The 27,964-nt window shown below is 28.1% G+C and overlaps 1 protein-coding gene across 5 annotated transcripts in view; it reads right to left on the bottom strand.

Moving 5' to 3' along the window:
* LOC145287879 (uncharacterized) overlaps positions 1–27,964 on the bottom strand; it is a 426,488-nt gene that overhangs the window by 28,478 nt on the left and 370,046 nt on the right. For 4 of the 5 annotated variants that reach the window (XM_080135790.1, XM_080135787.1, XM_080135788.1 and 1 more), the window contains one exon: positions 13,546–13,596. In XM_080135790.1, coding sequence (XP_079991916.1) covers positions 13,546–13,585 — 40 coding nt within the window. In that variant the 5' untranslated portion in view covers positions 13,586–13,596. Of the gene's footprint in view, positions 1–12,049; positions 12,198–13,545; positions 13,597–27,964 lie in introns of those variants that run through there. The other variant, XM_080135791.1, reaches the window with a different exon arrangement.

Here is a 27,964-nt window from a genome sequence, read left to right as displayed (position 1 = left end):
TAATATACATTATATAATATATAATATATATAATATACATTATATAATATATAATATATATAATATACATTATATAATATATAATATATATAATATACATTATATAATATATAATATATATAATATACATTATATAATATATAATATATATAATATACATTATATAATATATAATATATATAATATACATTATATAATATATAATATATATAATATACATTATATAATATATATAATATATATAATATACATTATATAATATATATAATATATATAATATACATTATATAATATATATAATATATATAATATACATTATATAATATATATAATATATATAATATACATTATATGATATATATAATATATATAATATACATTATATGATATATATAATATATATAATATACATTATATGATATATATAATATATATAATATACATTATATGATATAATATATATAATATACATTATATAATATAATATATAATATACATTATATAATATAATATATATAATATACATTATATAATATAATATATATAATATACATTATATAATATAATATATATAATATACATTATATAATATAATATATATAATATACATTATATAATATAATATATATAATATACATTATATAATATAATATATATAATATACATTATATAATATAATATATATAATATACATTATATAATATAATATATAAAATATACTTTATATAATATAATATATATAATATACATTATATAATATAATATATATAATATACATTATATAATATAATATATATAATATACATTATAGAATATATATAATATATATAATATACATTATATAATATATAATATATATAATATACATTATATAATATATAATATACATTATATAATATATATAATATATAATATACATTATATAATATATATAATATATATTATATAATATATATAATATATATAATATACATTATATAATATATATAATATATATAATATACATTATATAATATATATAATATATATAATATACATTATATAATATACATTATATAATATATATAATATATATAATATACATTATATAATATACATTATATAATATATATAAAATATATAATATACATTATATAATATACATTATATAATATATATAATATATATAATATACATTATATAATATATAATATATATAATATACATTATATAATATATAATATACATTATATCATATATAATATATATAATATACATTATATAATATATAATATATATAATATACATTATATAATATATAATATATATAATATATAGATTATACATTATATAATATATATAATATATATAATATACATTATATAATATATAATATATATAATATACATTATATAATATATAATATATATAATATACATTATATAATATATAATATATATAATATATATAATATACATTATATAATGTATATAATATATATAATATACATTATATAATATATATAATATATATAATATACATTATATAATATATATAATATATATAATATACATTATATAATATATATAATATATATAATATACATTATATACATTATATAATATATATAATATATATAATATACATTATATAATATATATAATATATATAATATACATCATATAATATATAATATATATAATATACATTATATAATATATATAATATATATAATATACATTATATACATTATATAATATATATAATATATATAATATACATTATATAATATATATAATATATATAATATACATCATATAATATATAATATATATAATATACATTATATAATATATAATATATATAATATAATATATATAATATATATAATATACATTATATAATATATAATATATATAATATACATTATATAATATATATAATATATATAATATACATTATATAATATATATATAATATATATAATATACATTATATAATATATATAATATATATAATATACATTATATAATATATATAATATATATAATATACATTATATAATATATATAATATATATAATATACATTATATAATATATATAATATATATAATATACATTATATAATATATATAATATACATTATATAATATATATAATATATATAATATACATTATATAATATATATAATATATATAATATACATTATATAATATATATAATATATATAATATACATTATATAATATATATAATATATATAATATACATTATATAATATATATATATCTATAATATACATTATATAATATATATAATATATATGATATACATTATATAATATATATAATATATATAATATACATTATATAATATATAATATATATAATATACATTATATAATATATATAATATGTATAATATACATTATATAATATATATAATATATATAATATACATTATATAATATATATAATATATATAATATACATTATATAATATATATAATATATATAATATACATTATATAATATATATAATATATATAATATACATTATATAATATATATAATATATATAATATACATTATATAATATATATAATATATATAATATACATTATATAATATATAATATATATAATATACATTATATAATATATATAATATATATAATATACATTATATAATATATATAATATATATAATATACATTATATAATATATATAATATATATAATATACATTATATAATATATATATAATATATATAATATACATTATATAATATATATAATATATATAATATACATTATATAATATATATAATATATATAATATACATTATATAATATATATAATATATATAATATACATTATATAATATATATAATATATATAATATACATTATATAATATATAATATATATAATATACATTATATAATATATATAATATATATAATATACATTATATAATATATATAATATATATAATATACATTATATAATATATATAATATATATAATATACATTTTATGATATATATAATATATATAATATACATTATATAATATAATATATATAATATACATTATATAACATAATATATATAATATACATTATATAATATAATATATATAATATACATTATATAATATAATATATATAATATACATTATATAATATAATATATATAATATACATTATATAATATAATATATATAATATACATTATATAATATAATATATATAATATACATGTTATATTATAATATATATAATATACATTATATATTATAATATATATAATATACATTATATAATATAATATATATAATATACATTATATATTATAATATATATAATATACATTATATAATATAATATATATAATATACATTATATAATATAATATATATAATATACATTATATAATATAATATATATAATATACATTATATAATATAATATAATATACATTATATAATATATATAATATATATAATATACATTATATAATATATATAATATACATAATATACATTATATAATATATAATATACATTATATAATATATATAATATACATTATATAATATATATAATATACATTATATAATATATATAATATACATTATATAATATACATTATATAATATACATTATATAATATATATAATATATATAATATACATTATATAATATATATAATATACATTATATAATATACATTATATAATATACATTATATAATATATATAATATATATAATATACATTATATAATATATATAATATATATAATATACATTATATAATATATATAATATATATAATATAGATTATATAATATATATAATATATATAATATACATTATATAATATATATAATACATAATATATATTATATAATATATATATAATACATAATATATATTATAATATATATATATATAATATATATAATATATATAATATACATTATATAATATATATATATAATATATATAATATATATATTATACATTATATAATATATATATATATAATATATATAATATATATTATATATAATATATATAATATAGATTATATAATATATATATAATATATATAATATACATTATATAATATATATAATACATAGTATATATTATATAATATATATATAATACATAATATATATTATATAATATATATATAATACATAATATATATTATATAATATATATATAATACATAATATATATTATATAATATATATATAATACATAATATATATTATATAATATATATATATATAATATATATAATATATATATAATATACATTATATAATATATAATGTATATAATATACATATATATCATATACACAATATAATATATATATAATATATACAATATATTATATATATATAATATATAATATAAATATAATACTAGCAGGGGTTACTCGGCGTTGCCTGGGTGATCGGCCCCCTTCCCACTGCGAGGGGTAACAAAAAAAGTCACTCCTCTGGATTTACATGCTTGGGTCCGGCCTCCCCCCTTCAGGGAGAGATAATCCCCAACCCCACCCCAAAGAATAAAGTCTCCTCCTCCTGGCCTCTTCGCCCCCCACCCTTGGGGGAGACACTGGCTCCCTTCTTTGGGGAGAGAAACTGCGAAGCTCCCCCCTTTCGGGTGAGAAAATGCAAGGCTTCCCCTTTTGGTGGGGGGATGGTGACCAGCTCCCCCTTCTTGCCCGTAGGTGGGTGGAGGATCGGACGCCCTTCAGTTAGGAACCCACCCATGGGGGGAGGTTTAAGGATAGCGTATAGCCCCTCCCCGCGTCGGATAGGATTTTATAAACAAATAGAATTTTAAAAAAAGTAGAATCGATCAGGATCGAACACGCAAACTAATGGTTAACAGTTTAGTATGTATACCCGAATTACTCTCTTACCTTTAATAAATAAAAAATAAATAAAAAATGTAGTAAAAGAAAGTATAAGCAAATGAATGGATAAACGGGAACATAAAGTAATTAAATGAGAAAATGAAGAAAATCAGATTTACTGTGTGTGTTTGGTATGAAAATCAGTGGGCTTGGTTGCCATAACAACGTGACGTACACAAGGACGGTAGTGAACGTGTGTATGTGTGCGCGTGTGCTGGGTAGTAGTACTAATAGTCTGTCCTTTGGAGGACAGCGTTTGTTTTCGTGTTGTGTGTACGTGTGTGCGGCTAGCGCCAGAATGGCGGACGTGGTGTCGGAGGTTGGATTGTGATGGCTGGTGTAAGTTTCGTAATTTTGTAATTTGTAAATGGCAAGTTAGGAAAAAAATAGACCCTTCCAAGATGGACAATAAATAAGGGCATAATATTTTATGGTAAATGTAAGAACGTAGGAACCATAGTTTTTTAGGACATGTGATTATTGGATTAACCAATCAGAAACCTACTGTGGCACACACATCTCTATTTTTATAGATATATAGATAGATAGATAGATAGATAGATATATAATATAATATATATAATATAATATAATATATATACTATAATATATATAATATAATATATATAATATATATAATATAATATAATATATATAATATAATATAATATAATATATATAATATATATATATACAGGGTGACCCAAAAGAACAGAGGACATTCAATTGCTGTTCTGGGCATTTTACAGTCAACGGAGAAAAAAGGCCAAAGACCCTAGTGTTTTTATGTGATGTTTTGAATATAATAAACTATTTATGGCCAAAGTTAGATTTCATTTGGACAAAACACTAAGAAACGGTGACTAATTAGAGTTGGGCCCGTTTTGGGGGGGGCGTCACCCTGTAAGAAACCTTTCCGAACATAGTCAAAGATTTACATTATTTTCATATTTATTTTATAATCAATTTCTAATACATACATAGGAAACATTTATATTATTATTCATATTAATATTATTAGTAGTAGTAGGAGCAGTAATAATAGTAATAGTAGTAGTGGTTTAAGCGATCTAATGAAAAAAACAGATTAAAATTCAAAAAGGATAAGTTTTGTTTGGTTATTTTGAAATTCAAACTACATCCAATTAAGTTACGCATGGATACATTCTGTCAAATAATCTCAAAATTGGATTATGCATGTTAAAATGTAAATATAAAAATTGAAATTTAATTCTTTTACTGAACGGAGAATGTGTCACATTTATTTTTTTTACTTTGTCATCGCTATGAAATAAAAATAATGAAAGAGAGAGAGAGAGAACGATCAGTAAAAAGTTGGTCAGCACGCACGCGTGAAAACAAAAATGTAAAGAGGGAGAAGGAAGGAGAGAGTCTGTATAGAGGGAAAGAGGGAGATACAATATGCAATTGGCATGCACGAGAGATGGCCTTGAAGGCGAGAACTTAAAAAGCGTCGGCAGGCGAAGATAACAATGGATGCACGACAGGCTGAGAAAGAAAACAATAAATCCTGCTGTATCTCTAAGACGAGATGAATGAAGAAAAAATAAAGAGATGATAAAAAAAATAAATGAAGAATATGTCTTGGCCAGCGACAATAATGACGAGGGACTGCTAGAGAGGCAAACGAAGGAGTTGAAAACAACCGACGACAATTGAGGAGAAAAACGGCGAAAAGTTCAGCTTTATCTCCAAGTTAGACTACGAAGGACAGGGAAGAAGGAATAAATAGAAAAGGAGAATAAGAAGAATTAAATGAAAAATATTTTAGGTCAGCGATAATACTGCCAAAAGAACGAACCGCTAAAAACATCAAATACGTAAAAAGCAAAGGAATTGCGAGTTTACCTCTCTCTCTCTCTCTCTCTCTCTCTCTCTCTCTCTCTCTCTCTCTCTCTCTCTCTCTCTCTCTCTTGTGCAGGAGCGTACGGATAATTTAATTTTAATTTTTATTTTTGTGTCGTCTTCTATAATGTAAATCTCACCCGTCTGTTGTAATGTATGTATGTAGGTAGGTAGCTTGGTCTGACTAAAACTTTCGACAGATGCGACGGATTTTCACGAGATTGGTATTGTTTTGAAGCTGACCCTTCGGACGACAAATATCGAAAACTTAGCTAAAAACATTAATTCCTTCACCCTCAACTGGGCACTTTTCTACAAGGAGGATTCGCCTTTTTGCGGATATTTTCGAAAGTCATCCCCTCTTTTCGATTGACTAGCCTTAATTTAAACTTTCGGCACTCCCGGTTTGGCGATAGGCGTAACGGCAGAGACGACACGTTGTTTTTTTTTTTTCACGCGGTACGGGTTCGAGCCTGCCTACTACCACATTTTTTTTTTTTTTTGCTGGACACACACCTCCAATCACCTGGGCAACGCCAGGCGCCCATGCTAGTTAGTTATAAAAGCAAAAGGATCCTTTTAAAATTACTCATATAATACATCATACAGTAATTGTTTTATTTAATCAACGTCTCGTATTTTGTGTATTCTTTTCATTATATAACCAGTTTTAGATGGGGAATTCATTTTCATTCTTATAAAAAAATCAAATTCCTCGATGTTGAATATCGAAAAAAAATAAAGAAATAACGTTTTTTATGTTTTTTTTTTAATCACTAATCCATTGAAACACAGATTATACAAGCATCTCGGATCGATAATTTTTTAATCTTTTTTTTTTTTTTTTCGTTTCCACCTGAACATTTTCCTTTAAAATGACGACTAAAAGGTTTTCGGGTATGCTTAAAACGAATATCGCATTTAAATCTTCCGCAAATATGTAGTTTTCCGGATATTAAGCAATGTAATTTATTATTATAAGTGGTGGTCATTGTTGTACACGCAAGCAAAAATATGCGCGCTTGCACGTACAACAATAATCACCACTTATAGCATAATTTTACTTAATATCCAGAAATTTGCTTATTTGTGGAAATTAAATGTGATTTTCGTTTTCAGCATACCCGAAAACCTTCAAAAGTCATCAGGAAAATGTTATGGTGGAAATCAAATTAAAATGTACCCTCGGATCATCTATGAGAAGAGTGACTATCCACTGTTAGTAATTATCACTTCCTATACTGATGATTGCGTAAGCATGAAACACTAAAGTCTGTAGATATAAAATAATTGTTCATATTTATTTATAAAAATATTATCGGTATTAGTTTGTTGAAGAAAATAAAATGAAGCCCTGTTTGGGGAATTAAGATAAAAACGGTCAATCTAAGTGCAAAATGCCATATTCCGACTTCCTGTCGTTCAGTACTTTCTGGCTTTTTACTCTTTATGGCCGCTGACTTGACATTTATAGGTCATTAATTTTCCTTAATTCCTATGTTAATTTCTGGTTGACTGGAGGTAGAATGCTAACCTACTGAGTCAATCGTGACTTTAATGTCTCCTAGTTTTTGTTCCGCCCGAATGGATCACAGAGGATTGTGAATTGTACTGTTATGATAACTGCACATGCATTCATGACCTGAAAATGCCATCTCTCTCTCTGTTGCAGATATTGACGCTGTAAAACTCTAAATAAGCAACTCCTGTCATAGATGTGTGTCAGAAGCAGAGATGAGTAATTGAGTTCCTGATAAAAGTGCATTGGGAACGGTGGTAACTATGTAGAAAATAAATTCTGGGGCACAAAATTTAGCGTGTTTTAAAGGTGCCATTTCTGTCTTAATGCGGACGGTCGGAACATACATCTGTCGATAAGACTGGCATATTTTAATTGTTTGTGACCAATTGCATGTGTCTTTACGTGACCTGGGTTTCTTGTCGATTCAGTTATAGACGATATTGCAAAAAGGTTGTCACTCTGAGCACTATACGATGTAACAGATATAGATTACATCACAAAGGCGTGATTTTTTTTTTTTTTTTTTTTTTTTTTTTTTGCAAAGTTCATTTTTCATTGGGGAAGAGGCTCTTCTACAAAAAATCCAATTGGAAATACGGTACTTGTGCAGAGAGTGACCCGGACGTAAATAATAACGTTATTATTTAAAAAGCAATTCTTAACATGGGGAGAGGAGGGTGTTTTGTACCTATTCCATACTTCAACCTTACAATTGAATAAAAAAAAAAAAAACATATCATAAAACTTTAATTAAACTTGGAAATACGATTTAAAAAATAGCGCGAATCACTCTGCACTAGCACCGGAAATACTATAATACAAATAAAACTGAAACCGCAATAATAATTTGAATTGTTTAATTACTAGGTACGGGCAAAATGAATGCCGATGCTCAAAATGTATAAACATTCTGACCCCTCCCTTTACTTAAAAATTCACCAAAAATCAGGAAATTAACCAATTTGAATGAAATTTTCAGTATTTATCAAATAATGATCCTGGAATATAATGAACTAGGCACCGCCAAAACTGGGGGGGGGCAGGTAAGTACTTTTTGACGGACCGTCTTTTTAAAAATCTACCAAAAATCAGGTAATTATCCAATCAATACGAAATTTTCAGCGATTATTAAGAGAAGAATGAACTTTATAACAGTGTACTTATTTTTCATAAACAATATTTATATATATATTTTTTTTGCTTACAAAACCCCCTTGTTTTGAGGGGGTTCCAAATATGCTTAAAATAATCATCTGAAACTGAACAAAACATTATGTTGTTGTAAGGGACGGGATTATAGATTAAAAAAAATAATCTTGTTTGCATACCTTATTTTGATGTCTGAATATCAGAACTTCGATTGTGTTTAATTATCCCGCTTTTGAGTTTTGAAGTGTGAAATTCGGTGAATATGTTAAGTAAAATAATTAATTTAAGTTAAGCAAAACAACAAAAAAATTTTTTTAATATTTATACGAAAAAAGCCATTTTAAAATCTTTGATAAATTAACAATTTCTTTTTAGCGATCCGAATAATGCATGACCATTATTAAACAGGGCATGCTTTGAAGAATCGATACAAAAAAAAAATTCGATAAATATTGTGCCCTTTGTGTTAAAAATATCATTATTTTTTCAATCAAGTTTGGAAACGTTTGCCGCCTTTCGACTACGGTGGACAAAACGCGCTGAAATAATTTTTTTTATTCTGCTTTAAATTGCCCCCTCCCCATTTTGGAGAGCCTGGTCCCCACACACATACACATTAAAAAACCAAACTCATACAAATGGTCACCCATCTGGTACTGGCCAGCCTCAGCGTTAATAATACATTGAAATTTTCGTCACTGAAAAATAAGTATTTTTTTTGGCTTTTTGGTCTTCCGTAGTTTGCTTTTTATCAAGGACAAATGTATAAACATTCTGACCCCCTCCCTTTACTTAAAAATTCGCCAAAAATCAGAAAGTAATCAAATCGACTCGAAGTATCTGGTTGCCTATATGAATAAGTGGAATTATTTGAAATCCAGGCACTTATAATATTTTTGTATATTCCCATAGAAAATCACCCTAAATCTTAGTTAGACAAGAAATAAACAAATTAATTCTTTCAAAAACCTCCTTTTTTTAAAAATTATTTATATACGTTTTTTGTGCAAAACAAAAAACGCCAATTGTTAACTTTTGGGGAAAATTTAACACTTAAAATTTAATTAAAAATAGTAGGAAAAGTTTTACATTATTCTGCTTTCTATATGATAAAATTCAGGGTTTTATCTTTCTGGAAAAAAAGTTACTCAGAAATAATGGATTTTAATAAATGTAATTTCGTTTTAAAAAACAACAACAACTTGATTTTTCGGCCATTTCTCGTGGTGCCTATAATGAACTAATTACTTTTATGTAAATCTTAGTGAAAATGTATTATTTTTTTTAACAAAACATACCTTTACTAAACTTATGGTTTTCAGTAGCAAATAAGAAACGCAAGAATTTATTTTTGCTTTTTTCATGTAAATAAAGCATCGTAATTTGTAACAATAAAATAAAAATAAAATAATTTTTACAGGAACATTACGAAAAAAACCCTGAAGTCCGTATTAATGAATTCAATATAACTCGAAGAAAGATTAATTTCTCGCACTTCCAATATTATCATTGAATTAAGCATTGTTTATTTAATATTTTCACGCAAAAAATATAATTGCAAAAATTATTTCTACTTTTTTTAACGCTTACATTTTTAACGTTATCTTTACATGTAAAATTCCAATATTTCCATTGCACGCAAGAATGTATGATTATCAACGTAAAATAATGTTCATATAATTTTGGAAAATAAAGTAGAAAACTAAATTAAAAAACAGTAACATAGAAAAATAATTTAATTAAAAAATGGCAAAAATTATACGAACGTTCCATGTCATAAGTACAGATGTGCAGAGTTGAAAAGAAAACCTGGTTTGCCCCCCTCTTCCTTTTTTCAACTACCCGCCTGTTTGTGTTTATCAACATTAAACCATGCCCCCCTACCGAAGCAGCCATTAAATTGCCCGTACCTAGTAATTACATTTTTATTTAGATATCAGTTATTTGGACATGTCCTTATATTTTAGTTGTGTTTTCCATTGCATATCATGTTGGTAAACGTCAGAAATAACTTTTTTTTTAAATATTATTCTTTCCGATAAAACTATTTGTCTATTGCGCTCTACGAAAATCAAGTACGTTTTATGTAAGTAAAGGCATTAATCTATAATAATATTTTAAAGATAATCCGGTAAAAGTCCATAACATTCAAAACTTGGGTACTCATGCACTTATTCATCCGTGCTGAAATAATAACGTTATTATTTAAAAAGCCATTCTTAACATGGGGAGGGTAAGGTGTTTTGTACCTATTCTGTACGTTAACCTTACAATTGAATAATAAAAAAAAACATATCATAAAACTTTGATTAAACTTAGAAATACGATTTAAAAAATAGCGCGGATCAGTAACTGCATTAGCACCAAAACTTGTAATCAAAAACGAAAAACAACAAATAATTAATAACAAACACAGTGGAGTCAAAATTTCCACCGATCCGTGAATTTTTAACGTGAGGAAGTAAGTTTTTTTTTTAATTCCAACTCCAGTGTTAGTTTTATTTCAATGTTCGTATATCTTATCGACATACAAAAACTAAAATGTTTGCTGAAATAATGGTTTATGCTAAAAAGATAATAAAAATTCTCACCTTTCCACCAATCTTAAGTACCAAGCTCCCTTCTAAAATGCAAACTCTCGTAAAACCACACATACGTTTAGCGAAGCTAAGCGATAATCTCGTCCGCCATATTGTTTGTATTCTACCCAATGTAGATCCCACGTTGGAGGAATGCTACCAAAGCGAATCTTCGTTGGGATAAAAAGAAAAGGCCGCTTAGGACTCTACAAATATATATGTCCGCTTATAAATGCAAATCAATTAATAACATGACACTCGTAAATCATGTTGTTTATTTATGTACAGAATTTTATTTTTCCAGTTCGGCTGAGATAATTCAGGTGTAAAACCTTCGAGGAAAGAAGCTAAACAAAATTGAATTAAAAAAAATGTTTTTACTGTCAATAATGGAGAAATATACAACGATTTATTGATATTCGGAACATGGTTGTTCAGCAATGTTATCAATGATTTGAAAAGTGAAAAAAAAATAAATTTTAGCTTAAAAATATTATTAAAACATTATTCGTTCATGAAAGATGGCGAAATTATTAAACTGTATCTCCAACTGCGTTGACTTTTCCTATTCAAGTATACCGACTAAATGACATCTTTCAGGTACGTAATGTGTTTTTTGTAAACTAGACTGATGATCGTCGTTAATGGCGAATGAAACTATCCCTAACAATATTTATTTATGAGAATAAGATTTTTGTAATTAAGGATCACCCAAATAGCATGTAAGTTTTCTCCAACTCTCCCGAATACAACACCAGTCTAATAATAAAATAACATGCTACTTTTCTTATTTCTCCCGAATAATAGTTTTATAATAATCAAATAGCATGTATGTTTTCTCCATCTCTTCTGAATACTTACCCAGTCTTTTAATAAAATAACATGCAACTTTGCCCCATCTCTCCTGAATAATAGTTTATAATAATCAATTAATATGTAATTTTCTTCACCTTTTCTGCATACAAGCCCAGCCTAATTAATAATAATCAACATGTATTTTCCTATATATCCTGAATACTAATAAAGTCTTACGTTAATTAAATAACATGTATCTCTCCATAATATTAGCCCAGTCTAATAACAATGTTAAATTGGGAAATCGATTGACAATACAAACAGAAAACGATGCGGTAATAGATACCAACATAGAAAAGGGACTGAAATTACTAATTAATTATATATCTTCAGTCCATGTGATTCCAAGTGAACTCTTTTACCCATCAGCTTTTCTCCTTGAGCGATGTAAGTTCATATCCGTTTTGCATGCTTACAGTCTAAATAATGCTCAACCTGAGATATCCAGTTGACTTCTGCTAACCTTTCAACGTTTCTCTGTCAACTTTCAATTTCTTGTTATCCTCAATTAACTAAATCATATATGAGAAGACCTACGAGCTAATTATTTAGCAGCATTTTGTCTCAAAGAATGATACAAAAATAAGAAATAATCGCCAGTAATGGTTATGGCTTCTGTGATAGTAATGTTTAAATAAGCTTTGATTACTTACTGTCAGTTCTGAAATTCCAACTTAAAGGAGCATCTGACATGTATCCATCACCTGAAAAACACAATGAACTTAAATTAGTTTTAAAAACACTTGTTTATGTTATATACTTCAAGTATGTTGCTATTCCTATGCATGATGTAACTAGCAACATTGCATCTTTTAACATAATTCAATTTTTACACGTATAAGAAAAGCATTTATGATGAACATGATCCACATAAATCATTATTACGTTGAACCATTCGCTCCCCCGTTGACAACTGCCACTCCAACGCTGTTTGTGTACCGTGACTCTTCCATTTCATTTTCACGAGAATAATAAAAAAAAATCAAACAACTCAAAACACAAACTTCAACCTATTTGGCAGATACCAGTTGTAATCTTTGTATGTATGTATGCGTGTGACACCATTGACCCTCTAAACAGTAAAGTCCACAACTTTGTTCGTCAGTCGGTTGATCAATTCATTTGCTCATTGGCTCCGAGCTAAAACCTGTCTTCCTCAATCGCAAACTGGACATTGCCATATACCGTCGCAACACTCAGTCTCACTCCTCTATAGCCGGAATTTTGTTCCAGTCACCGCCACACCTTGATTAACTATCCTATTTCAGATGGCCTTTGTGTGCCCTAGTGAAACACCTTCCCTATTTTCTTTTTTGTCATAGTTTTTTTCTTTTTTAATCACATCTTAATACTTGAGTATAGCATCACAATTATGTAAAGTACTCAATTTTACAAAAAAAAAACATAAAAAATAATTTTCAAGAATGATAAACCATTCAATAAGTTTCGGCCTAACTAATAAAACAATGTCTTCAAGAGAAAATTACACTTTATTCATCATCTCCTAACGTGAGTGATACACGAATTTCAATTCCAAAAATTAAAGACCTCTTTTGTAGAACAATTGTCTTTGGTCATAAAAACCGAGGTTTGTTTCAAAAGCAAACCTTCTTATTTTTTAATTCAAAAAGTTAAATAGCTACTCGTAAAACTACAAAAGTGGTAACATTAAAAAGCGCGACATTTTGTGCTGCAGATTTTTTTTTCTTTTTTTACATAGTCACCATTCTCAGTGCACTTTTAACAGCGATTAACGATGGCTGTGCCTGGGCGTCGAGACCGCGTTTTTCTATATAGTAACTATCATTCTCAATGCCCTTTCGTCAGAAATGTAATAATGCATCTCTGCTTCTGGCGCATGCTCATAACAGGAGTTGCTTTCTTAGATTTTCACACCGTCAATATCTGCAACAGAGAGATGAAACTTTCAGATCGTGAATGTATAGATTCAGCCATCATCACAACGCAATTTGCAACTCCCTTTTGATCCATTTTGGCGAAATAACAAAGATAGAGCGCATTACTATTGGAACGTTCCTAGTACGCCTCGATTTCTGATATTATTTCTCCATTGGAGGCAAATGTCTTTCCCTGTTCTATTTTTAATCTACAAACAACTTGTTGGCTAGATAATAATAAAGTTTGTGCAGAAGCTATCTGAGGTACAATTCCTGTATTTTTGCAGGTTGCGATCAACTTCTGACACGGGACATTATCTTGATGGAGGGGCACTTCTCTCTTATTTATTCATGGTCATTTGTCGTACATTTCTTTCTTCAAATGCAACACTAATATTATATAATATTTACCAATAATACCAGATAATATTTACCAATAATACTAGATAATATTTATCAATAATACGATATAATATTTACCAATAATGCTAGATAATATTTACCAATAATACTATATAATATTTACCAATAATACTATATAATATTTACCAATAATACTAGATAATATTTATCAATAATACTATATAATATTTACCAACAATACTATATAATATTTACCAAAAATACTATATAATATTTACCAATAATACTAGATAATATTTACTAATAATGCTATATAATATTTACCAAAAATACTATATAATATTTACCAATAATACTATATAATATTTACCAATAATACTATATAATATTTACCAATAATACTATATAATATTTACCAATAATACTAGATAATATTTACCAATAATACTATATAATATTTACCAATAATACTATATAATATTTACCAATAATGCTAGATAATATTTACCAATAATACCATATAATTTTTACCAATAATACTATATAATATTTACCAATAATACTATATAATATTTACCAATTCTACTATATAATATTTACTAATAATACTATATAATATTTACCAATAGTGATTCTTCCTTTTACAAGATAACCGATGACAAACTATCCTGCGCATCCGAAAATAAAATAATTATAAATGATGAGAACTTAGTTTTGATTTCAACTCTTAAAAACTCATAAATTTGTCAATCACCATCTAATACATTGAAGTTGCTGTAGATTGATATGAATCGTTTGATTCAATTAACCGAATTATAAACGCGTGAAATATGTTCTCAATATTTCGTAAAAAGATAAAGGCAAACTCATTTTATAGTAAAAGCGATATCGTTCAAGATATGAACAGATAACGGAATCTATTGACACTAGATTAAACATTTGTCTGAAAAGAAAGATTTCAGTCCGAATTCGTACCATATGCGGAATCCAATCTACGACACGGACTTGCCAACGCATTTGATCTAAACGCTTAAAGTACAACCTCTTTCCCACAGAAGAGACGTCGCGAGTCTATCTGTGCTCTATCGCTATTTTTATGGCAAGTGCTCGTTTGAACCCCAATCCATGACCCCCTTGTCAAACTTTCACAAAAAACACTCGACTAGTTACAACCACTATATATGATTTTTCCCACTCTTTATCAGCCTAAATGTAAACGCAGATTCTATGAACAAAACTTCTTTCTCAGAACTACCCGCCTTTGGAACACTGTTCCGCTGGCTTGCTTCCTGGTTGAATACAACATGGTAGCTTTCAAATCTAATGTAAACAAGTTTCTGTTAAGCCGTCCTCATAAATAAAATGCTACCCAATTTACACCATAAGTGATTACTACACCCCCACCTTATCCTCGCGTGATCTTTGGGCCTTGTTAAGTATTTACCCCCCCCTCGAGTAAAAAAATGCACTACATCAATACATACAATCTCTAATATTATCAGACACAATCTATCTCTGTTTCACTATCTCTATGTATAAATCTATCTACTTATAAAATGTTTGTCGATCTTATCTTGTTCGCGAATGAATAACAATTTTATTTTTTGTATTTATTTTTATTTGAATCCGAAAAGATTATTGTTCATAACTGACGATAACGATGACGTCAGCGTCCCTTTATAATAATATATACACACATGAGATGTAAATATATACAAATAAGCACACAATGCATACTAAACACTGTCCTCGAGTGACTAAGGTCTCCCTGTACAGGGGTTTGTCAGAACTACCTGACATGAGGATACTGTTCCCTATAAGTAAACCCTGACTAAATATTCGAAATCACATAGTATTCGCGACCCAAATAAGATCTTTCTACAGCTAACCCACATTTCCTTTTACGAGGAATGGTGCACTTTCTCCAGGTGATATTACCTCAAGTAATAGCACGAAGCTGGATACTCCACCAGACTAGATAAATTCTCGTCCTGGAATTCAGTAAGACCATGAGACCAAAGCAAAAGATATATTACAACATATGAAAATGGTTAATTGGGGAGAGGAAAATTATATTCTCAATTTCTTTACTAACTCGGTGTTTAAGAGATAAAGAAATTTAATGGAACATTCGAATATCTATGTATCTCATACAGAGTTCAAGTGTTAGCCCCAAGTAGTGGACGGCTTGATTTCTGAGAACTTCGACTCAAATAAAATAAAACAAAAATGTATACACACAAGTAATAAATTGCAAACATAATTTTGAAAAGAGCAGAAACGCTTTTATACGGGGATTAAAGTGACGAAATGAGAGACTGTCTGATACGGATAAAAAAATAAGGGAACAACAAAAATAGAAAACTATCCGGATAAATAAATTTTTTGTATTACAAAAATTAGCGTGCACTCTTTTATTCGCTTTCTACAAAAGTCCTGGTCTCGGATATGACCTAAAACTATATCCGATGGTGAGGCCCCACCTTGCGGGCTTTGGGGAGTGTGGAGCCACCCTTTAATTATCATTGCTCCCAGGTCCATTCTGACCCGGAGTGGTAGTACTTGTTAGGGTCCCAACTATGGGTTAAATAGAATCTGACTTAAAAAAAAATATACTCCATTAAAAATCGTTCCTCAAAATAACTAGATTCGGCATTAAATAACCTGAAAAAGGTTGATATGCCGTAAAACAAAAACAACCAACCAACCAACAAACGTCCTGTCTATTTATTGACTTACTTCTTTTTTCTTCGTTATTTAAATAAATTACATTCATTCAAAGATTTTGTATTCGTTGTAGGTAATTGTTTAGTTGACCACGTAAATATTGAAGTCGTAGTAAAACATATTTTATGATGGGGATAATTATTGGTGCAATTCATACCACCTTTATTGAGCGGTTCGATAAAGGTACAAATCATGCATTACAATATATATCATACTACCAAACTAGCCGGTATTGCCCGGTCATAAAATTCGCTTAAAGATGATATTTTCATTTATGCATATTTTGTATTATTATTATTATTATTATTATTATTATTATTATTATTATTATTATAATTATTATTATTATTATTATTATTACGTTATAATAATAATAATAATAATAATAATAATAATAATAATAATAATAATAATAATAAAAATAATAATAATAATAGACCTGGGAGTGCCTTAGAAAGGCAAATTAAATTTATGAAAATAGAGTTGTCTTAGTAATTGATAACGTAAGACGAATAAGAAATATTTTGCACACGCATATAAGAATACTTTAAGTCGTCTTACACCTGCCAATTTCCAATTTTTCTTTCAATTTTGAATTCTTAGCAGCTATCTTACGTGCTTTATATATATAATATATATATATATATAAACGATTCATAATTGTGAATTAAAAATCAGTTTCAAAAGGACAAACAAACAAAATCAACTCGATTGTACGATCGTTTCGGAAACGATGTTCATTTTATTGAAATTGAAAATAAGTATTGACAATAATTTGACAAAAGTGTTGTCCTTTTAAGCATAGTCTCCTCATCAGCAAAATAGGGGAGAATTTAAAGACACCAAAATACAACTAGCAAATTAATCGTGATAAAGGCAGATATTTCTGGAAACATTTAAAACAAAATCTACAAAGTGTGCAGAATTTGTCACCAGGCTTATATGCTTTACAAGAGCCTAATGTTTTCCATGTTAAATTAAAGAGGATACTCATATCTTTGAGATACCAAATATATGTTGCTAAAGTTATCTGTTTTTTAAGTATCTTTTTTTGAAAGGGTGTTTATGTGTGGAGATTCTGTGTTTTATTAGTCCAGAAGTAGAACCAAAGTATATCGCATTTTGTTTAATAGAGTTGTAATAGTTGCTTCCAGTTTTATTAACAGTGGTATTGCTATCCGAGAGGTTTGGTTGTATTAGACTGTTAGATGGGTTAATGGAGGTGTTGTTATTCATTATTGCTGGTGTTAGTCCGCGTGAAAAAATTTATATGGTTGCTATTATTTGAATTTACATTTGGGATTTTTGATACTGTGCAGCTGTAAATTACACTTTTTACTTTGCAGCTACCTTGTAAAGGACATGTGTTTTTCCTTCTACAGTTACAGCTTGCCACAGTTTGCATATTTGTACTTTGTATTTTCTTAATTTTCTTATTGTTGTTACTATTTTTTTTTTTGCTCAACATACACCTCCAAATACCCGGGGCAACGCCAGGCACCCATGCTAATATATCTATAAAAGTAAACGTGTCTGTATGTGTGTGTGTGTGTGTGTACATTTCTTTAGGCAATAACTCTCTAAATTTTTAGTCTACAGACTCAAAATTTGATATACAGGGTGCTGAGATTTGGGAAAATCTTTGTGATCCGTTTCCAGCCAGAAATTTGGCTGTTAAGGGGTCAAAGTTCAACGATTTGACCTTTGAGAACTCTACCAAACTTCTCCGACAGTTTGGGGTCTAAACACTTAAGATTTTAGATATACATTCCTTGGACATGGGTCTAACTTAATAACTCGATTTGAGCCCAAAACAATAAATGTTAAGGGGTCATAATAGGGTTCAAAGTTTTAAAAAATGACTGTTTCTTTTGTTTTGTTTTTATTTATTTATTTTATTTATTTATTTTTTTTTTTGCTCAGCATGCACCTCAAAACACCCGGGCAACGCCGGGCTGAAATGCTAGTATATCTATAAAAGTGAACGTGTCTGTGGGTGTGTCCCTACGCAATAACTCTGTCAATTTTCAGTCTACATTCTCGAAATTAAATATACAGGGTACTGAGATTTGGGAAAATCTTTGTGATCGGTTTTCGGTCAGGAATTTGGCCATTAATAGGTAAAAGTTCAACGATTTGACCTTTGAGAACTCTACCACACTCCTCAGAAAATTTTGAGTCTAAACACTTGAAGTTTTAGATATAGGTTCCTTGGACATGGATCTAACTTAATAACTTGATTTGCGCCCAACAAATAAATGTTAAGGGGTCATAATAGGGGTCTAACTTTTAAAAAAATTGACCTCTGCGGTTTCTACCAAATTAATCATACACTTTCTGGTCTAAACATTTGAAATTTTACATAAAGGGTATTCAGAGATAGGGCAAACTTTTTAATCGGTTTCGGTCGAAACCTTTTAGTTACCAATATATAAAAGTATGTATGTATGTTTGCATGTCTGCCTAAAACTTTCGAGAAATGCGACGGATTTCACTAAGATCAGTATCGATTTGAAGTTCGACCTTTCAGACGACAAATATCGAAAAATTGGCTAAAAGCATTAATATCTTCACCTTCAACTGGGCACTTTTCTACAAGAGGGATCGCTTTTTTCACCGATATTTTTGAAAGTCATTCTCTCCTTTCGATTGTCTAGGATTAATTTAAACATAAGTCACTTCCGGTTTGGCGGTGGTCGTAACAGCAAAGACGTTAGTTTTTCCCATTCTTTTCCTCCTTCGATGTACGGGTTCGAGTCTTCGGCGGTGGTCGTAAAAGCATAAACGTTAGGTTTTACCTCGTTCTTTTCCTCCTTTGCGGTACGGGTTCGAGTCTGACTTCCTACTACCACTTTTTTTTTGTCAACAGACACATCCAAACATCCGGGCAACACCAGGCTGAAATGCTATTTATATATATAAAAGTGAACGTGTGTGTGTGTGTGTGTACATTTTCCTACGTAATAACTATCAATTTAAAGTCTACATACTCGAAATTTGATATGCAGGGTACTGAGATTTAGGAAAATCTTTTTGATCCATTTTCGGCCAGGAATTTGGCTGTAAGGGGCCAAAGTTCAACGATTTGACCTTTGAGAATCTACCAAACTCCTCCGACAATTTTGGGTCCAAACACTTGAAATTTTAGATATGGATTCCTTGGACATGGATCTAACTTAATAACTTGATTTCAGTCTAAAGCAATAAACGTTAACGGGTCATAATAGGGGTCAAAGTTTTAAAAAATTGACCTTTTTTTTTTTTTTTTTTTTCAACATACACCTCCAAACACCCAGGCAACGCTGGGGTGAAATGCCAATATATATATATATATATATATATATATATATATATATATAAAGTAATGTGATTTATAATTTAAAAATTTAAAAAAAATTTTAAAAATTTAAAAAAAAAGGCTCATGTAAAATTAAAAATGTTATCTATAGCTGCACAGTATCAAAAACTCCAAATATACAAGAACCTATCAACCGCCATAACTCAACTACCAGATTAAATAATAACACCAACTTAAATCAATCTACCGATCAATTACTAATCAACCCACCACATTATAATCCAACAATAGACCTAACGGAAAATAATCATAATAATCAAGAGGTAATATATATTGGTTCCATATCTGGCCCAATAAAACATAGAATTTCAACGCACAAACATTCTTTTAAAAATAACTCTCTATCAAACCAAACTACTCTATCCAACTATATTTGGCAACTAAAAAATAGCAATATTTCTTTCAACTTAAAATGGCAAATAATTGAGACTTGCAAATCATATAAACCAGGAGATAAATTTTGTACACTATGTACAAAAGAAACCCTAAAAAATTTTAAAATATGAAGATATAAAAAGCACAACCAAACTAGTAAATTCAAGACACGAGCTTCTAACATGTAATCATAAACGTTGGTTTAAATTTAATAAATATAAACCACCTTAAATCATTAGAAATTACTCATTAGTAAAAATAGATTACAATTTTTTTTTTTTTGAATAAATTAAGTTAGACCAATTACCGCCCTTAGACTCGTAAATCAAATAATAAATAAAGCCAATAACACATGACAATTATCTCCCCTTAAAAACTTGCAAAATAAATATTCTCTCTATATATATTAACTGTAGCGTCTTTAAATCAAAATACGCTAACGGAAACAATTTACTGCACGAGCGTCGCCCTTTTAAAATTCATCATTCAATAAAATAAAAAGCTATAGCAAGCATCTAAATGACTACTTTAAACACAGTTCCTGATTTAAAAAAAAGAAAAACTAAAAGGTAACTATCTCTATATATTTTTAAATCAAATTTATTATGTAAATTCAAAAAATATATTTTTTTTCTACTCATTTCTATCTCTAACCTATACTAATTTTCTTATAAATTTTAAATCCAAACCTTTTATTTCAATTTTTCAGATTCATCTGCCTTACTTTTAATGCTAGGTTTATTTTTGGTGTCTTTTAAATTCAATAGAAATCCTCCTAAATTTGCTGATGAGGAGACCGTGCTTACCAAAAAAACTATGTATAATTGTTCTACGTGACGTCATGTATACCACAAATAAAAAGCACGGATTTCCGAAACGATCGTACAGATAATTGACTTTGTTGTTGTTCCTTCTTATGAAACTAATTTTTAATTTAATTAAAATTTGATTTTTAAATTAAAAATTTTTTTTTTTAATTTTTAAATTATAAATCACATTACTTAATATTGAATTAGCTCTAGGACATTTAACTATCGAGCTTATTATATATCTAAATTACAACGAGCATTTCCTGTATTTTAATTAAACTAGTAATTTCACTATTACATTAAAATACACTTAGCTCTTTAGACTATTATTCTAATCTCCTTTATATATATATATATATATATATATATATATATATATATATATATATATATATAAGTGCACGCGTGATTAATATTGTCATATATATAAAAAAAAATATGTGCATACCTTTACATACAGGCATCGATGTAAACTCAGAGATATACAATTACGTATAATGTCTACATTTTAAAGCATTTATAGACTTGTATACATTTATATTCAAATGTGTAAATATATAACAAAGAGTGTATGCATATGTGTGCATGCATACAAATATACATACAAAGCCATACAACCACACACACATACAAATATACGCATATACAGATACACACGTGTATATGTACATATATGCATATCTACATGTAAATATGTACATGTGCATCCATTTGAATGTGATACACATGTGTATTTACATATCATTTCGTAATGACGAGATTTGTAGTGGCACTTTCTATATGGATCCTTCTGTAAACATCAGTGAATCGTAAAAACGAAGGATTAAATAAACATAAAGCAATTAAGATGGAAAGAAAGGAAAACATGGTGGAATTTAAAAAAAAAAAAAAAGTGGGGGAACACGGCGGAAGCAACGTAACAAAAAAAAAATGGAAAAAATGAAGAAACAATGAAAACTAAACACAATTAGACAAATACGGAAAGGTTTAAAACGGACGCGTTAAAAAAAAAGTTGAGAGAGTGCTTGACTTCTGATGCATTAACACAATATAAACCACGAAGCCCGCTCTCTTTATATTTACTTAACATAAAATTGGTGTAAAAAGAATTTTACTCGTCTTTTCTCGACAAGGAACATTCTTATGTATGTTCTGGTTGGGAAGACACCACCTTCCGCTAAGCGGCATTGATTGGGGGATTCTGGACGCAGTTTCCAGGTTAAGTGGAAATAATTCACCACATGAACAGTATGGTAGAACCACACCTCAGCCCGATAGCAACAAATCCATCATCGGACTGACGTAGCGGTAAGGATGGATCAACTTACTCCGGGTAAATGCTGTTTCCTTAAATGATTGGCTTTAAACTGGAAAAATTATAAAGTACAATAGTCCACTACCACTGAGGATTTTTGCATTTCATAAACTTACCTTGATTATTGTGCATGGTGCCTAAAAAAAGTGCGTTTGTGACAACAAATGAAATCCTTCACCTTGTGAGACAAATGGTGGCATACTGAATGCAAGCAATGGTCAGTTGCAATCTAGAGGTATCTAGCATCTACCCAGATACTTAATATGTACATTTCATGTTTGGATCAATTCCAACTTTATTTATGCCAATACACTCATTTATTTACGGCTGAACGATTTAGTTCAACCAGGTTAAGAGGCTTGGCTTTTCACAAGTCAATTTTGAACAATTTAAATTTATTCGATAATTCATTCTGTAGTTAACACTCGCAAAATGATTCCCAATAAATCATCTATTATATTAAATCTGATGGAGTCAAAGTTTCGTATTCGTAAAAAGATGTTATTGGAATGAACTATTTCAATAGCCGATATTTAAAATCGCAATAAAATATTTTCCGTGTCAAATATTGAAGCTAGATAAATATTTAAACGATAAAATGTAACGGGGTTTACTTATATAATGAAAGATCGAAATTTTACTTTTACAGAAACAAAAGTTAATTTAGAATAATTGTATTTAATTTAGTTTGGAAAAATAAACGAATAAAATATACTGGTTGGTGACGCCAAAGAATAAAACAAGGAAATTATTTATGAGATATTCAGAACACACACATGAGTTCGAATTAGACAGTCAGAAAGTGAGAAGCCGTCCATCAGAGGAAGTCAGAGTTAGAGTTGTCTATCAGTCCATAGAAACAATCTGGTGGGGCCACTAGAAAGAATGTAGAATACAAAGAAGTGTCTGAAGACTCCGACGGAATATGGTAATAAAGCAATTTGAATATCATTTCGCGTAATAGCGTTTTCCTTCGTATGAAGAAGTTTATTTACAGCGTGACAACCGTGGAAGTAAAAACCTGAACAAAGGGATCCCATAAACAAAATGTGTGCCTCATCTTTGCACTCCACAACTGAGCATTTATGCATCAAACAAAAGATGGACTGCATTTCATGAGTAAACACACGCACACACAAAAGAAACACGGAAATTCACACAGATTATTGGTTTATACTGGTGAAGGCTTTGCGTAGAAACAACCACACTTTTTGGTATTACTGCCGGTGTAGATTACTGTCACAGGACAGAGTATATAGTAGACCGCAGTTTTTTTACATCAGATTTTCCCCCTCTCTCTCTCTCTCTCTCTCTCTCTCTCTATATATATATATATATATATATATATATATATATATATATATATGCGCATTATATATATAGTAAGAAAGGAGACGATACGGACAGTATAAATACGGACGTTTATACGTACATACATTTAGAGACAGGTAGATTTATACTCTGCTGTACAGACACCTATGCAACATATATTATGTATCACTACGTACATTTTCAGCTTTTTGGTGTATATATATATATATATATATATATATATATATATATATATATATATATATATAATCGGAATTGTTATATAGACCGCTATGCAACATATATATATTTATATGCTTCTTTTGTAACAGTTTATTCAATTCTTTGGTCTAGTGATTTCCGAACTGCAGGGCTGTGAAATTCTCCTCATGCTGACCATTTTTCCTTCTACCAATAACATTGGCCTTTTCAAAACTATGGTAAATATGCATATCTTGTCTTCGTGATAATCATTATTCGTTCTTGTTAGCTTCTTAAATTAAATGGTTTGACACCTTGGCTAGAGCGATTTCCATAAAAAATTGAATAATTCAACCGTAAACCAGACTAACGAAGAAATGAGTAAAAAAAAAAAAAAAACAAGAAAAAAAACGCGCAGTCACTACGTACATTTTTGGCTTTCTTTAACGAGGAGATGATGATTGATAGACGATAGATTATTCTCTTCGGTTGTATCAATAGAGAATAAGTTGTTTGATTCCAAAGGATAAACAGAAACAGCACATGCGCAATGACACACATATTAGAAAATAAAAAAGAAGGGAGATAACTGAGAGAAAAATACCTTTGAAAGCGAGAAATTTTCCCAAGTGAATACATGTTCAAATTAAACAATAATTATTTCGTGACTTCTCTGTCAAACGAACGTTACATTTGAAACATAGAACTTACAAGGCAAACAGTCAAAGAAAATAAATTAACATTCGCGGCAGCCATTTTGTTAGTTTTTCTGTTTCGTTTCTGTACAATCCGTTCTCGCGTTGTAAATATTGTGCACTTTATTCTTATTTCTTTTTTTATCTATTATTTTGTTTTGGTAGAAATTTTGAGAATGAATAACAGATCGAAAAAAAGTACCATTTCGCCCAAAGATGAACATCTTTTAATTTATTTAAAATAAACATTTTCAAGTTAGGTCATTCAGGATATCATGCATAAAATATATCAATAAACTACTGTTTGAAGTTATTAGACCTACGAATCGAAAACTTTGGTATGTGTGTAGATTAATCTAAGAATGCTGTATGTAGTCTAATCGAGATATACGCGCAACTTGAGAATAAACTGTCGGTCGAGCTCAAACCTCTGTTCCATCCTGCAATATCACACCCCTGTGCCTATTTTACAAGTACTTTAATGGAATGTGCTCTGATGCCCCTCTCGACGTACATACTCCTAGCTTACCCGAGAGGCAGCAACTCTCCCTTTAGTGTTGAGGTCCATAGATGCTTCTACTTTAAAGACATGATCCCAACTAGTAGCCTCTTACGTTTCAAGTGGCAATATGCATTATTTCGGGTGACATTTTTTTTTTAAATATTAATACTGTTACAGGAAAAAGGGTTGTCCCTTTCCATGTAAATAAGAAGAACATTAGATAAGTGAAAATTAGATTATGATAAGCCGAGACTCGAACCTTGTAAGGAAGGTTAAGAAATAGAATGTTAGAAATCGGAATATTAAAAAGGTCTATTGTTAAATTCTATTATAAATAGTTAGATATTGTTTATATTGTAAAAAGAATTGATTGGCATTGTTTTATGTAACTGAATATTAAAAATGTCGGCTAAAAAGAATGAACAATACAAATTAAAAATGTATTGTAAAAAAATAGGTTAGGTTAAAAAATAGGTTAGTTGAGAATTCTTTGTTGTCAAAAGTGTGTTTGGAAAATGTGTGCTTAGCCACGGGAATTGGTCATGTTGAGAAACACACTTCTGGCGTCATAGCAAAAGGGAGATTCTCAATATAGGAGCTAAAGTTAGTCAGATCAGGACAATAGTTGAGACAGAACAGTTGCGTCTGCTAGTCAGAGAAAGAGAGAGAGTTGTAGTCAGAGTCCTTTGGAAGCAAAGGAAAAAACATTAAACTATGTAGATCCAGAATTTGAATTCCTGACGTCATCAGCATTCGACCGGTCCAATGAATAAAGTATCATTTTGTGTTTTGTAACCGTTGTCTTCGTGTCATCTTGTAACACCCAAAAAGTAATGTGTTAATCATTTGTAATGAACATTGTGTAACCCTTCCAAGAATACGCTTACACTGCATGAACTTCACCCACCCCCTTTATCCATTAACAAGTAAATAGCATGTCCCTAAATCACTTTGAGGAGTGTAACTAATCAGTAGATATAATCCCCAACAAACTAACCCAGTAACACTAACAACGCGGGGTCGCAGAAATACCTGGATTAGAACCTAGGCGCGGAGAAAACCCTCTCAGGGCTGACGGACCCAGTAGGTCTTCCCAGATCATCCGTCTAGGAGAAGGAAAACTCTGAAACTAAACCAAAGGGGAGAGAGGCCTCTTCAGTCTTGGATGACAACCTTCCTAGAGCTGGTGACTCAAACAAATTCACCGGTTTGCAAACCTAAATTGCTTAAGGAGTAGATAGGCTCTGTCTATCGCCCGGCTTCCATACTCCTTCTTTGCCTATTAGTCAAGCGCAGAGACACTATCTCAGTGATTCGACAGAAACACCCAGCGGTAGATCTTGTTTCCTGGCTAGGGCAATGAACGCCGTTCTTCCCCATTCCCAGCATGCCCCACCCCTATAACTGAACATTTGGGAGTGCTTGAGTATAAGATATGCCTGAGCGGTTAGATTGGGTTGACCTTCTTCTAAAGGGTTGAGGGTACCGGATTGACAGTTCCTGGCTGCTGTTCCCGAC

This window comes from Euprymna scolopes, chromosome 11 (genome assembly GCF_053919585.1).
Source record: "Euprymna scolopes isolate OS-2025 chromosome 11, ASM5391958v1, whole genome shotgun sequence".
NCBI classification, from domain to species: Eukaryota; Metazoa; Mollusca; class Cephalopoda; order Sepiida; family Sepiolidae; genus Euprymna; species Euprymna scolopes.
The sequence above is the reverse complement of the archived record's forward strand: the minus strand, read 5'-3'. Positions and strand labels throughout refer to the sequence as shown.